Below are 14,405 nucleotides of genomic sequence, written 5' to 3'. Positions count from 1 at the left end.
AGGGTTACGCATAGAAAAAAATAAATCTAAACGTATTCTCACACTATAAACCACTTCTTGTTTTTAATCTTGTTATTGTACATTTTTTATGATTCATATTTAAAACTGAGAAATAAAAGTTAGATCCAATCATCATTCATTATTCATGGGTGAATGGTTTCAGGATCTCGGCTCAGATACCACAGTCTGCAGGTGCTCAAGCCTCTTACATGAAATGGTACAGGGTTTGCATATAATCCATGCTCATCCTCCTGTGTACATGAAATCATCTCTAGATTACTTATAATTCCTGACACAGTCTACACACCATTCCATTTGTGTCCATTCAGCGTAGTTTTGCTTTTTGAAACTATGTGGATTTTTTCTCTGAATATTTTTGATTTATAGTTGGCTCAACAAACACCTGTAAACCCCACAGATACGGAGGAGCGACTGTGTATTTATGGTATGAAAGATGATGTGTTGACATGTGTCCCCGTGGAGATGAGACTAACAAGGCCTATGACTCTACAGATGTTTCATCTTGGAATGGCTCTGCCAGCTTTCCAGGTCTGCAGAGAGTAAGAATATCACTTGTTCATCTGATTCACGATCCTTGCAACCTCCTATGCGCTGCATCGTTGGATGGAAATTGGAGTTCCAGACAGAAATCAGGCTCCACCTGCTTCCAGAAGCTCAGAGTCCAGGGGTGAGAAACCATTGGAGAACATACGGGGCTATATGGACATAGTAATGATAACACCAGAAACTTTCGGCGAATAAAGAGTCACATTACCTAAAGGATGAGGGCAGATGTGTTTATTTGAAGAGGAGAGAGCTACGTTGAAATGATAAAAAAATTTATAAGTTTCACTGCTGACAGAAGGCTGAAAGATAGTCTGAGGGGAGGTGGAACAGCATGAGGGAAGGTGGAACAGCACATGTCTAAGTGCCGTGTTAAGAGGGAGCCTCTCGTATGTTTGGAATTGTGAGTTCCTTGGTGTGACTGCAGCCTCCAGTAGGACTAGGAAGTAAGCCAGTAGGTTGGAGAGGTGGGCAGGGGTCAAGTGAAGTGGAGAATGGTGGGCTAAGCAAAGGAGTGTGTTTTCTCTGCAGCAGGCAGTGGGGACCTTAGACATTTGTAAGCAAGAGAGAGGCACGTTCAGATTCGTGGTGTGAGGAAGAGCGATGTCCTAAGATGCAGACTCACACCTTCAGATTCCTGCTACTGGCACATTGGAGCTGTGAAGCCGGTTTTGAGACAGGGCTATTGTCTCCCTAGAAGACCCCTGCAAGGCCTGACGGTGGTGCTCATGGATAGAAGACAACTTTCGATCTGGGCTCCACATTTGGAAGTTCCGTGTACACGCTGGTATCTGTTGGGGGTGTCTTGGGCCTCTGAGAAGGGGGAGTGATTTTTCCCTGTGTGAGAACGCAGTGATCCAACTGTGCGTATGTCACCTCCTGAGGGTCTTGTTCTTCAGAGTCCTGGAGAGAGGGAAATGTTGAGTGAGGGAGGGGCTCACATTCTTCAGGACTATTAGGGAATGAAATTCGATCCACGACTCTGGGCCGAGGAGGACCTACCTCCCTGTTCACTGTTCTGTCCCCCGCAGGCTCTTGGTCCATTACAGCAGCATCTGTAGGAGACAAAAGTCATCAAAACAGCTGGGAGGGCACGACTGGGTCCTCATTTCATGTGCAGAGGCCAACACACAGGGGAGGACCTGAGGTCCCTCAGCTGCCAACAGCCAGACTCAGACGTTCTCTGAGTTCAAGACCCCTTCCCATGAACGGCTCTCAATTTCCATCCCATTGATTCTGCCTCCCACTTTCTGCCTGTCACGGAACCTTCTCCTGGATGTCAGTGGCTGCAGGGACATGAGGATACAGTTCAGAATCAGGCAATGGTCTGTGAGCTGAAGGCAGGGACAGGGTGTCTGGTGCTCTCTCTAGAAATCCCTGCCTCTGTGGCTCCTGCCTTGGGCCAGAGACCATCCTGCCGGTGAGGAACACACACCCGCGTGCTCCCATCCCGCTTCCCCACACGACCCTGAGGTCTCTGGCCTCTGCTTCGTGAGACTTACTCTTTTTGTTGGAGCACCAGCGATGCAGGAGAAAGAAGAAGATGGTGAAGAGGATCATGACCACTGAGGTCCCAATCAGAACATGCAGGTGTCTGGGGTTACCTGGAGGAAGAAGAGACACGAATAAGAAGCTAATCATAGCAGTTCCTTGTTATGGATTGTCTCTCGTTTCTTGATTGACAGGTAACCATGTGGAATGTCTCCTTAGGACAAGCGGCCCGATGGCGGGAGACCCAGCTTCCTCCTGCTCTCTCAGTTACAGCTCTCACAGTCACCATGGAACCTGCTGAACATACAACTGCTTTAGTTTAGATGTTTGACCCCTTGAAACCTCACATTGAAATTTAACCCCCAGGTTGGGAGGTTGGGCCTCTTGGGAGGTGTTTGGGTCATGGAGGTGGAATCACCATGAATAGATCAATGCTTTCCCACACGACGGGGTTAGCAAGTTCTCCCTCTATTAGTACTCTGGACAGCTGGTTGTTAAAAAGAGCTTGGGGCCGGGCGCAGTGGCTCACGCCTGTCATCCCAGCACTTTGGGAGGCCAAGATGGGCGGATCACAAGGTCAGGAGATCGAGATCATCCTGGCTAACACGGTGAAACCCCGTTTCTACTAAAAACACAAAAAATTAGCCGGGCGTCGTGGTGGGCGGCTAAGTAGCTGGGTTAGAGGCATGAGCCACCATTCACAGCCTTGTATATTATGCTGTAATAGGTCCCTTCGTTTGCACCATGCCTCGTCTTTCTATCACTCCTCTGCCAGGTATTGATTTACATGTAGGAGAAATAAATCTCAGAAAGAAATTAATGAAGCAAGGAATAAACAACTAGGAAAAATCAAACCCAACAAGTCCTCCCTGCAAATGATTCTACCTCACAAACATATCCTGTATCCATCCACTTCATCTACTCAGTGTCTAAGTCAGCACCACGTTTCACCAGTGGGGCGGGAACCGCCTTTTCCACGGTCTCCTAGATTCCAGTTACGCACCTGGGCCTCCCTTATGTTCATGTCAGTCACTATTAATCATGTAGGGATTCCTAGTTAGCCCGAGGTGAATCCAAGGGCTGTGAGTATAAAACACACACTCCTTGTCCTCCTTAGTTTCCTGTGTGCCCAGTGTGCTCTTCTGTCCTTCCAGTGGTCTTGTAATTCTCCCCATCTCATCCCAGCGTTTCAGGCAGAACCTCTTCCTTCCACATAAGATTGTTTTCACCTTTGTGCCTTCATGGCTGATAGCTGTGTTTGGAAAATCTTTCCGCCAGTCTTCCATTTTTTTCATTAACATCACAAATATGTGATTAGTGAGACCTTCTCTGTCACCTGAAATTATACACTCAGCATTATCTATTATTTATTTTAAATTCTGGCTGGGTGCCGTGGTTCACGCCTATAATCCCAGCACTTTGGGAGGCTGAGGCGGTCGGATGACTTTAGATTGGGAGTTGGAGATAGACTGGGCAACATGGTGAAACATCGTCTCTACCAAAAATCTACAAAAAGAATTGGCCAGGTGTGGTGGCGGGTGCCTGTAATCCAAGCTACTCGAGAGGCTGAGGCAGGAGAATCACTTGAACCCAGGAGGTTGCAGTGAGCCAAGATCGTGACACTGCACTCCAGTGTAGGGGATAGAGTGAGACTCTGTCTTAATAAAAAAAAAAAGAAAAAAAAATAAACAAATAAATAGATTTTATGCACAGATATTTCCCAATAGATCAGCCATCTAAAGGTCCACTTGTGCATTCATTTTCTTTCCTCTCGTTTACCCATCTGCAACGTCAGTGTCCCAAGAGCACAGGCCAAATGCATCCTGTTTACTATTTGTGGAAGACAGGAGAATCCACCCCACCCCAAAAATGTCCCTGTCCTAGCCTTCATACCTTGTGAATATGTGATTTTACATGGAGAGGAGGAATGAAGATTGCAGATGGAATTACGGTTGCTAATCAGCTGAACTGAAAAGGAGGGTATCCTGGATGATATTAGGGAGATGATGATGGATTATCTTGGTGAATGCAATATAATCCCAAAGTCCTTAAAAGATGAGGAAGAAGGCAGAGAAAGAGGCGTGGACAAGGAAGAAGGGTCTGAGTGATGCCATGTGAGTCGTGACCAGTCTTTGTGGGTTTTGAGGAAGGAGGAAGGGGACCAGGAGCCAAGGACCGTGGGAGCCTCTAGAAACTGGGACATGTGAAGAGCAGATTCTCGCCTGGAACCTTCGGAGGGAAGGCAGCCTTGCTGTCACCTTGATTTTAGCCCAGTGAGATGCATTTCATCCTTTGAGCTATAGCACTGTAAGTTAATTAAAAAGCCGTTTTGTTTTCATCCACCAATTCTGTGGAAATTTGTTATGGCAACAACAGGAAAGGATTCTAACTGCACAGCCTGAGCATGGGGCCATGGCTGAATGAGTCAGTGAGTCGAAGTGTGCGTGCATGAGCTCTGTTCTCTGTTACTCAAAGCTCTTGCTCTGCTGAGTCAGCCAGGGTTGCCTCATGACCAACAGGAGCTCATTCCTTGGCAAGTGGAACTTCTCTGAAACACCTCACCCTCATTAGATGTTCCCTTCCCTTCCCTCTTTCAAGCCCCCAGGAATTTATCCTCCAGTTAGGAATGCAGGGAGAACAAACACTGCATTTTTCCTGAGAAGGATGTCAGATTTGCAATCATTTTTCCAGCTTGTAGGAGGTCTCAGCTAAAGAAAATTAGAGATTAAGAGACTTCACGGAGCCCTGTGCTGGGCCAAGATCCCTTTTGCTGTTGGAGTGTCTGGACTTCAGAGAGATGGTGGAAGACAGGCCCACAATCAGAGCTGGGAGGTGCTGAGCCAAGGCTTGAATCCAAGGCTTCCACCTCCCCAGGTTTCCAAAAGCAGAGATAAGAGGGATTCTTTACTCACCAGTTTTGGAGTTTGGTTCAGTGGGTGAAGGCCAAGTACGTGAAGGGTTTCCTAGAATAGAGACAGGAGAGAGGTGAGGAAATGAGGGTGCCTGTCCTCTACTCAAGGGAAATCTTTGAGGTTAGTTCATGGCCAACACTGTGTTATCCAACACTAGGCTCTGGGAATCCTGGGATCCTCTTCTCTATAATTTTTGTATGTGTTACCCATTGTCTCGAGACTTTAAGATATAGAGGGAAAACAGGAACATCACATTACCTGACTTAAAATATGTTACAGAGCTGTAGTAAACAAAACAGCATGACATTGGCATAAAGAAAAGTGCATAGAACAATGGAGTAAAATGAAGAACACAGATATAATCTATGTGTCTACATTCAACGACTTTTTTTTTTTTTTTAGATGGAATCTTGCTCTGTCACCCAGGCTGGAGTGTAGAGGTGCAATCTCGGCTCACAGCAACCTCCGTCTCCTGAATTCAAGCAATTCTCTTGCTTCACACTCTCGAGTAATGGTATTACAGGTGCTGACCACCATGCTCAGGTAATTTTTGTACTTTTAGTGGAGACAGGGTTTTACTATGTTGGCCCGGTGGGCCTTGAACTCCTGGTCTCAGGTGATCCAACCACCTTAGCCTCTGAAAGTGCTGGGATTGCAGGTGTGAGCCACCATGCCCAGCCAATCCAATGCATTTTGACAAAAGTGTCAAGAACGTACAATCAGGAAAGGACAGTCTTTTCAATAAACGATGTGGGGAAAACGGGTTATCTGCATGCAGGGAATGAAACTGCACCTCTACCTCTCCCCATTCACAAAAGTCAAATCCAAATGGATTAAATACATGAGTCTAAATCCTAAACCTATGAAACACATAGAAGAAAATATTGGGGAAATGCTTCAGGACATTTGTCTGAGAAAAGGCATTTTGTTTAAAACCTCAGAAACACAAGTAATCAAAGCAAAAAACAGACCACAGGGATTACATCAAACTAAGCAGCTTCTGCACTGCAAAACAAGCAACCAACAAAGTGAAGAGACAACCCACAGAATGGGAGCAAATATTTGCAGACTATGCATCTGAGATGGGATTTATAACTGGAAATATAAGAAGCTCACATAACTCAATAAAACAAATAATTTAATTAAAAATGAGCAAAAGACTTGAACACACATTTCTCCACAAACAAAACATATAAATGGCCATTATTGAACTTGAACACACATTTCTCCACAAACAAAACATATAAATGGCCATCATGTGTATGAAAGTGTTCAGTATCACTCATCATCAGAGAAATACAAATGAAAAATCACAATGAATTTTCATCTCACCCCATTAAAATGGCTTTTATCAATATGACAAGCAAAACAAATGCTGAGGGAACCTCTGATCTCCCCAAACTGAGCCCAGTCTCCCTCCTCTGGGTCTGTCCTGACCAGTTTCTCCATCTACCTGGGTGCCTGGAGCCCTGACCGAGGACCACCACGCAGGCCATGCAGGAGAGTTTGGAGGTGCCCTCTCTGCCATCCTGCCTCCTGATCCCACCCTCACACCAAGGCTTGGTCTTCTCTCTGAACCTGTCCATGCTTCTCTCCATCATCAGCAGCAAGTTCCTCAGCTATGGCTCTGGGATCATAAGACATGGGACAGGCATGGGGTTTCCTCACCTGTGACAGAAACGGGCAGTGGGTCACTCGGGTCTGACCACTTGCAGGGTGTGGTACGGAAAGAACCGAAGCATCTGTAGGTTCCTCCCTGGGTGGCAGGGCCCAGAGGGAAGTCGCCCTGGAATGTTCCGTTGACGCTTCGCACTGCAGAGAGACTAAGTCCACGGGCCTCCCCCTCCCTGGATAGATGGTACATGTCAAAGGAGCACCGGGAGCTGCAGGACAAGGTCACGTTCTCTCCTGCCTGAACCGTGGGGCCTGGCTGGGCTGAGAGAGAAGGTTTCTCATATAGACCTGGAAGGAGAAGAGGCAGTTTCTTCATGGAGGTTCTTCCTTGTCACAGCTCCCCTCACATCTGAGCTGAGAACTCACTCTTCTGCTCTATGCTAATGCTCTCTCTCACCCTCCACCCCATCTCTCTTCATGTCTGTTTCCACCTTCCACCTTTTCTGTCTCTCTAGGTCTCTGACCTCACTTCCCCAGCCCGTGGTGTGTTTTCCCTTTTTGTATTGTTTTCTTCTCTATGATCCTCCTTGGATTGTTGACTTGATCTTCCTTTTTCTTTAATTCTGAGTTTCTCACTTTCTGTTTTGTTCATAACCTTCTGAACATTTCTATCTATTATCTATCGATCTATCTATCTATCTATCTATCTATCTATCTATCTATCTATCTGCTACCTGTCAATCTATCAATTATCTATCTGTAATCTATATCTATGTATCATTTATCTCTCTATCAATTGTCTGTCTATCCATCCACCATCTATTATCTATATCTATGTAACATCTGTCTATTCCCTCTCTATCTGTCTGCCTCTCTGTCTCTATGTATCATCTACGTATCTATGTACCTATCTATGTGTCTATCTATCTCTCTATCTATCTATCGATCTATCTATCATCATCATCATCTCCACGTATCATCTATCTATCAATCGCCATCTATGTATCTATAACCCATCCATTATCTATGATCTACCTATTTATCATCTATCTATATGTATCTATCTATCCATCTACCATCTGTCTCTCTCCATCTCCTTGTCTTTCTCTGCCTCTCAGTCTCTCTAGTTCTATTTGGAATCTCTGCAATCCATCCCCACATCTTTATCTTTCTCTGTCTTTGTGCCCCCCGCCTTCAGGGTTCTGATTTTGGAGATTTTCTCTCCTGCCTTCCATCATTCTCTCCACTCCTCTGCCCACTTTTCTGTCTCTTTATGTGTCTGTGAGTCTCTCAGTCCCCTTCCTCTAGCTCATTCTCTGTGTGTTTATGTCTTTGCTTTTTGATGTTCCTGATTTCTTTTTGATGTCCCTGTGTCTCTCAGGAATCCTATCATATGTGGGGTTATGTGGAATATGAGCCTCAGAATCCAGTCTGGGGACCCCAAGTACACACAGCATACAGGGGTTGGTGTTCTACGGCCACGATATCCTGGGATGATGACTGTCCCCTGCACGGAAGGCAGAGGTGTCAGAACAAACACAGCATCTGTAGGTGCCACAAGGTCTGAGGCCACAGGGGCTGACTCAGGACAGAAATATGGGTGTCCTTGGGTTCTCCTGGTAGAAACGCTTTGTGAAGGTAATACAGAAATGAAGTTTGTAACCTGTGCCAGGTATCTGAGCAAAGTCAGCACAGAAGGACGCCTCTCTCTGGGACATGTCTGTGTGTCTGGGTGTCCCCTTTAACTCTTTCTCTCTTTTCTACCTCCCTGTATGGCCCCTGTGTCTGTCCTCTGTTATGACACCTGGTCTGTACTTGTGTCTCCTGTTTCTCTGTCTCTGTTGGTACAGACCTCCCCAAGTGAGTCTCTCTCCATAAGAATCCCACACTCATCTTCCTCATGACCACCTGGGGCTTTCAAGTCCTAGATCATTCACTCTGTGTCCCAGTGACAATGAGAAGAATGTCCAGACACTCTCACCTGTGATCACGATGTCCAGGGGGTCACTGGGAGCTGACAACACATAGGGGGAGTGAGTAAAAGAACCGTAGCATCTGTAGGTCCCTGCAAGGTCAGACGTCTTGGAATTGATGGAATAGTTGGCCTGGGAACCCCCACCATGGAGCTCTCCAACAAGGTGCAAGGGCTCCTCAAGGGTCACCTCACGATGCAGAAAGAAGTGCTCAAACACGGTATCTGAGGAACATTGTAGGGTGACCGTCTCTCCTGATTTCACCAGGGGACCTGGGAGGGCCAGGAGGGAAGGCTTTTTGTGGACTCCTAGAAAGAGAGGTTGTGAGTTTAGAAGGCGTCTCCCTTTGTCATCATATCCATGGCACCTGGAACGAGTGAGGGTTCCCCTCCCGGCTGTCTGTCTCTTTCCTCCCTCTCTGTGTCTCCCTGTCTTTTATCCCCTGGTGCAGGTCCCTCCATCTGTGTCCCTCCCTCTTCTCTGTCCGTCTGTCTCTAGTAGCCTCGGACGCCCTTCCCACTGGACTCAGCCTCATCTCTTAGGCTGCTGTATCTGTTTCCCACTCATCTCTTTCCTCCTGTCTGTGTGGGGGTGGAAGAGGAACCATGGCAGGCTGCATGTCCAGGCTCTTAACAGCCTGGTTCAATCTCTTTTGGACAAACTGGAGTCCCTGGCAGGAGGAATGAACTGATCAGTAAGGCAGGCACCAGTGTCCACACCCCCTGTTCCTGGTGGGGATTGGGAGCCTCTCCTGCCATGCCTGTGCCTTCTTCATGGCCTCAGCTTCCACAGGGTGGCTCCTGGTGCTGGTTCGAGGAGCATCGACCCCTCCCTATGTGGATGGAGCCTGTTGGTGGCATCAGCGTCCTGCCCTTCCTGATCTTGGGGTTTCCAACCTTCTCCTTGTTTGGTTTCTTTAATTAATTGATTAATTAATTGATTTTTGAGGCATAGTGTCACTTTTTCACCCAGGCTGGAGTGTAGTGGTGTGGTCTTGGCTCACTGCAACTTCTGCCTCCTGGATTCAAGCGATTGAATTCAGTCATTGGTTTACTCGCGCCCACCACCATGCCCGGCTATCGTTGTTTGGTTTCCTAACTCGTCCTTGACCATGTTCCTGTGTTGGTTTCCTGTTACTGCTGCAGAAAATTATCCCAAACATGGCAGCAGGAGAGAACACACTGACCCTTCCACTTCTGGAGACAGAAATTGGATCCAGTTCTCCCTGGGCTAAAATCAAGTCATCTACACAACTGCGTTCCCTCTGGAGACTCAGCAGAGCGGTTCTCTTGACTTCTCCAGCCCGTAGAGGCCACCTGCCATTGTGACTCGTGGCCTTCCTCCACCTTCAAAGCCCACAGTGGCTGATGGAGTCTCCCACGACGCTGCTCTAATCCCCACTCTCCTTTTCTTCCTCCTGTCACGAGGACCCTTGTGATTCCACTGAGCCCAGTGGGACAGTCCAGGCCGTCTCCCCATCTCAAGGTCAACTCATCAACAACCTGAGCTCCGTCTTCCCCTTCAGTCCCCTGCCCTATAACATAAATAGTCACACGCTCCAGGGATTGGAATGTAGCCATATTGGGGACAGTTATTCTTCCCATCACAGCACCCATTTCCCTGTATTCAATTCCCCTGTACCCCAAAGACAGTCATGTCCTGGGTGATGGGACCCTGACGGACACCCCCAGTAGAAGCTCTGGGATTCAGGAGGTGGGACAAGGAGAAGCCCAGACAGGAGTCCTCTGACCTGTGACCCTGATCGCCAGGGAGTTGCTGGGAGTCGACCACTCAGTGAGGGAGTGCGGGTATGAACCCCGACATCTGTAGGTCCCTGCGTGTGCCGGGGTCACAGGGCCCATGAGGAAGCTCTCCTGGAATATTCTGCCGGGGAAGATGGGAACGTGGCTTCTGTCGTCTTTGTACAGAGTGAAGTTGTTAAACCCACCACGATAGTGACACCGAAGAGTCACGTGTCCTCCCTGAGGCACCAGAGCGCTGGGCCAGGCAGACAGGAAGGTCTTGTCCTGACCACCTGGGGGAAAAGGAGGGGCCGCCTTAGAGAGGAGGATGTGGAGTCGCCCCTCCCTCCCTGTGCTCAGAAGATTCTTCCCCTTTCCATGTTTCTAAGGCTCCTACCACACCTGGGTATCCAGGGCTACAGGAAGGACCCATCCCACATAGACATGGCGTCTCCCTACAACAAAGGTGTCAGCTGAGAACTTTGAACAAGTGCTGAATAAGGGACTCTTACTAGATTTTAATACTGCAAGATTACTCACATAGAAAAACACAAAGTAGACATGGCATGGAGGGCGTGTCCTTTGTGAATGGAATATCAGGCCAGTGCATGAACCGAACCCCCATCAGAAGATTTGGAATGTCAGGGTCATGGCTGTGGTTTCCCTACCTCTTCTGGTAGAAGGACAGCAGCCACACTGCAGCCCTGACCGTCATGGAAACACTGGAGGGTGTGAGTTACACCTTTGTCCTCAGAGGACCTGCTGTTCCTAGCACTGCTTCCCTCCCTTCCTCAGCTGCTGACACCACTTCCTCCCTGCACACCTCAGCTTGGAGCACCCCAAGCTCACCCCAGTCTTCACAGTGCTTGACTCAGCCAAGGGTAAGAAAGGCCAGAGAGGACGAGGTCAGAAGTGTGAGCCGAGCACCCCAGGGTCCCCCCTTCTTAGTTTATGAGAGACTCTCCGACAGGACTTCCCTCTTGTTTCAGGAAAATCCTCTTAGGTGGGGAGATGACACCCTAAGGTTTGGGGAAGGACTCACCCGTGTATGGACAGGCCGTCTGGACCAAGAAGAACCCTGGAAAGAAAGATCATGGTCGATGATCCATCTGCAGGCAAACCAGGGCCTCCTGTGCTGCCCCCATGGGACTATGTTTCTGGGTAGCCAGGCCCTTGCTGGGCTGAAGGTAAACTCACCCTGGCTGCCTACCTGCCCCCGCAGCAGGGATCTCAGCTGCCCAGAGACCCAGACTCCTGATCCAGATCTCCACCCCAGGGGTAGATCTACACAACAGGCCCACATGTCCACTCCATGCTGATATCTCTACTCCAGACCCAGATCTCCAACCCAGGCCCATATCTCCACCCCAGGCCCATCCCTCCATGCCAGGCCCAGATCTCCACTCCAGGCCCAGATCTCCACTCCAGACCCAGATCTCCACCCCAGGCCCAGATCTCCACTCCAGACCCAGATCTCCACCCCAGGCCCATATCTCCACCCCAGGCCCAGATCTCCACTCCAGGCCCAGATCTCCACTCCAGGCCCATATCTCTACCCCAGGCCCATATCTCCACACCAGGCCCATATCTCCACTCCAGACCCAGATCTCCACCCCAGGCCCATAGCTCCACCCCAGGCCCAGATCTCCACTCCAGGCCCTGATCTCCACTCCAGGTCCATATCTCCACTCCAGGCCCAGATCTCCACTCCAGGCCCATATCTCCACTCCAGGCCCATCCCTCCATGCCAGGCCCATGTCGCCTTTCCAGACCCAAATCTCCACTCCAGGCCCATATCTCTACCCCAGGCCCATATCTCCACTCCAGGCCCATATCTCCACTCCAGACCTGTATCTCCACTCCAGACCTGTATCCCAACTCCAGGTCCATATCTCCACTCCAGGCCCATATCTCCACTCCAGGCCCATATGTCCACTCCAGGCCCATCCCTCCATGCCAGGCCCATGTCTCCATTCCAGACCCAAATCTCCACTCCAGACCCAAATCTCCACTCCAGACCCAGATCTCCACCCCAGGCCCATATCTCTACTCCAGGCCAAAATTTCCACTCCAGACCCAGATCTCCACCCCAGGCCCATCCCTCCATGCCAGGCCCATGTCTCTATCCCAGGCCCATATCTCCACCCCAGGCCCAGATTTCCACTCCAGGCCCATATCTCTACCCCAGGCCCATATCACCACTCCGGGCCCATATCTCCACTCCAGGCCCAGATCTCCACTCCAGGCCCAGATCTCCACTCCAGGCCCATATCATCACTCTGGGCCCATATCTCCACTCCAGGCCTAGATCTCCACTCCAGGCCCATCTGTCCATGCCAGGCCCATATCTCCACACTAGGCCCAGATCTCCACTCCAGACCTGTATCTCCACTCCAGGCCCATATCTCCACTCCAGGCCTGTATCTCCACTCCAGGCCCAGATCTCCACTCCAGGCCCATATCTCCTCTCCAGGCCCATATCTCCACTCCAGGCCCAGATCTCCCCTCCAGGACCATATCTCCACTCCAGGCCCAGATCTCCCCTCCAGGCCCATATCTCCACTCCAGGCCCAGATCTCCATTCCAGGCCCATATCTCTAATCCAGGCCCATATCTCCAATCCAGGCCCAGATCTCCCCTCCAGGACCATATCTCCACTCCAGGCCCAGATCTCCCCTCCAGGCCCATATCTTCACTCCAGACCTGTATCTCCACTCCAGGCCCGTATCTCCACTCCAGGCTCAGATCTCCACTCCAGGCCCAGATCTCCCCTCCAGGACCATATCTCCACTCCAGGCCCAGATCTCCCCTCCAGGCCCATATCTCCACTCCAGGCCCAGATATCCACTCCAGGCCCAGATCTCCACTCCAGGCCCATATCTGTACCCCAGGCCCATATCTCCACTCCAGGCCCATATCTCCACTCCAGACCTGTATCTCCACTCCAGACCTGTATCCCCACTCCAGGTCCATATCTCCACTCCAGGCCCATATCTCCACTCCAGGCCCATATCTCCACTCCAGGATCATATCTCCACCCCAGGCCCAGATCACCACCCCAGTGCTTCCTCCGCCGATTCCCTTCCAGGACTCACCAACACACGCCACGCTGAGGACTATGAGCGACATGGTGCTGCCGGTGCAGACAGGCGGCCGCGCCCCAGCTCCGCTCAGCAGCGCACAGGATGTTATCTGGCGCCCTGCCCATGCAGTTGACGTGCTGACCACATCATGGGAGGTGACGTACGCAGGCTCTTCCTACCTTGCATGAGGCCCAGCGGGTGCTCACTCAAGAGTGGAAAATGGCTTCCTGGAAATTGTTCTCACTAGAACTGACACCTTGTGTCCTTCACTATGACCAGCTCAAAACACGTCTCAGATCCAACCTCCCGGACACGAGGTGACTGAAATCTGTGCTGACGTGAAAGACTTTTTATGTATTTTTATTGTTTTTATCTGTGTTTCAAACTCTTTTCCGTGTGTAATATGCAGAATATCTAATAGGTATTATGAACGTTGTCAGAGCAATTGTGACGAATAAACCATTAGGATGTTTCATGCTTGTATTTCTAGTATGACAGCAGAACCAGTTTAAATGATTTAAATACCCAGGGAAGGATTATGCAATTGTTTACAATCTTAGAACTGTTCTTTATCAGCAAAACCCACAACATGTCAATTCTGGATTTTTGTCATATTATCTACAATTTGTCTCATGACCCAAGAGTCCAGAGCCCCAACTCATGGTTCGCTCTCTGTCTGTCTCTCTGCCTCCCTCATTTTAAATTGTATGGAAATATCCAGTAACATAATGCTATAGAAAATCAAGCGGCCCCCAGGACTTTGGGAAGCCGAAGTTTGCGGATCAACGGAGGTTGGGAGTTCGAGACCTCCCTGGCCAACTTAATGAAGCCTTGTCTCTGCTAAAAATACAAAAATTAGCCGTGCCTGGTGGTGAGCTAATGTTAGCTACTCAAGAGGCTGAGGCAGGAGAATCTCTTGAAGCTGGGAAGTGGAAGTTGCAGTGAGCCGAGATCGTGCCACTGCAGTCCAGCCTGGGCGACAGAGCGAGACTCCGCCTCAAGAAATATTTTAAAAAGCCTAGCAAA

The 14,405-nt window shown here is 49.4% G+C and overlaps 1 protein-coding gene across 1 annotated transcript; it reads right to left on the bottom strand.

The window, feature by feature from the left end:
* Nucleotides 1-876: 876 nt before the first annotated feature.
* On the bottom strand, nucleotides 877-13,425 carry LOC105497312 (killer cell immunoglobulin-like receptor 3DL1). Its single transcript, XM_071087856.1, is given in 10 exon segments — nucleotides 877-1,304; nucleotides 1,306-1,467; nucleotides 1,567-1,619; nucleotides 2,067-2,168; nucleotides 4,968-5,018; nucleotides 6,636-6,929; nucleotides 8,563-8,862; nucleotides 10,305-10,589; nucleotides 11,339-11,374; nucleotides 13,392-13,425. Coding segments are annotated over 10 exon segments (1,428 nt in total). The 3' UTR covers nucleotides 877-1,193.
* Nucleotides 13,426-14,405: the final 980 nt, after the last annotated feature.

Source organism: Macaca nemestrina, chromosome 20, assembly GCF_043159975.1.
Source record: "Macaca nemestrina isolate mMacNem1 chromosome 20, mMacNem.hap1, whole genome shotgun sequence".
Lineage (NCBI taxonomy): Eukaryota > Metazoa > Chordata > Mammalia > Primates > Cercopithecidae > Macaca > Macaca nemestrina.
This window is presented reverse-complemented; position numbering and strand designations above follow the sequence as displayed.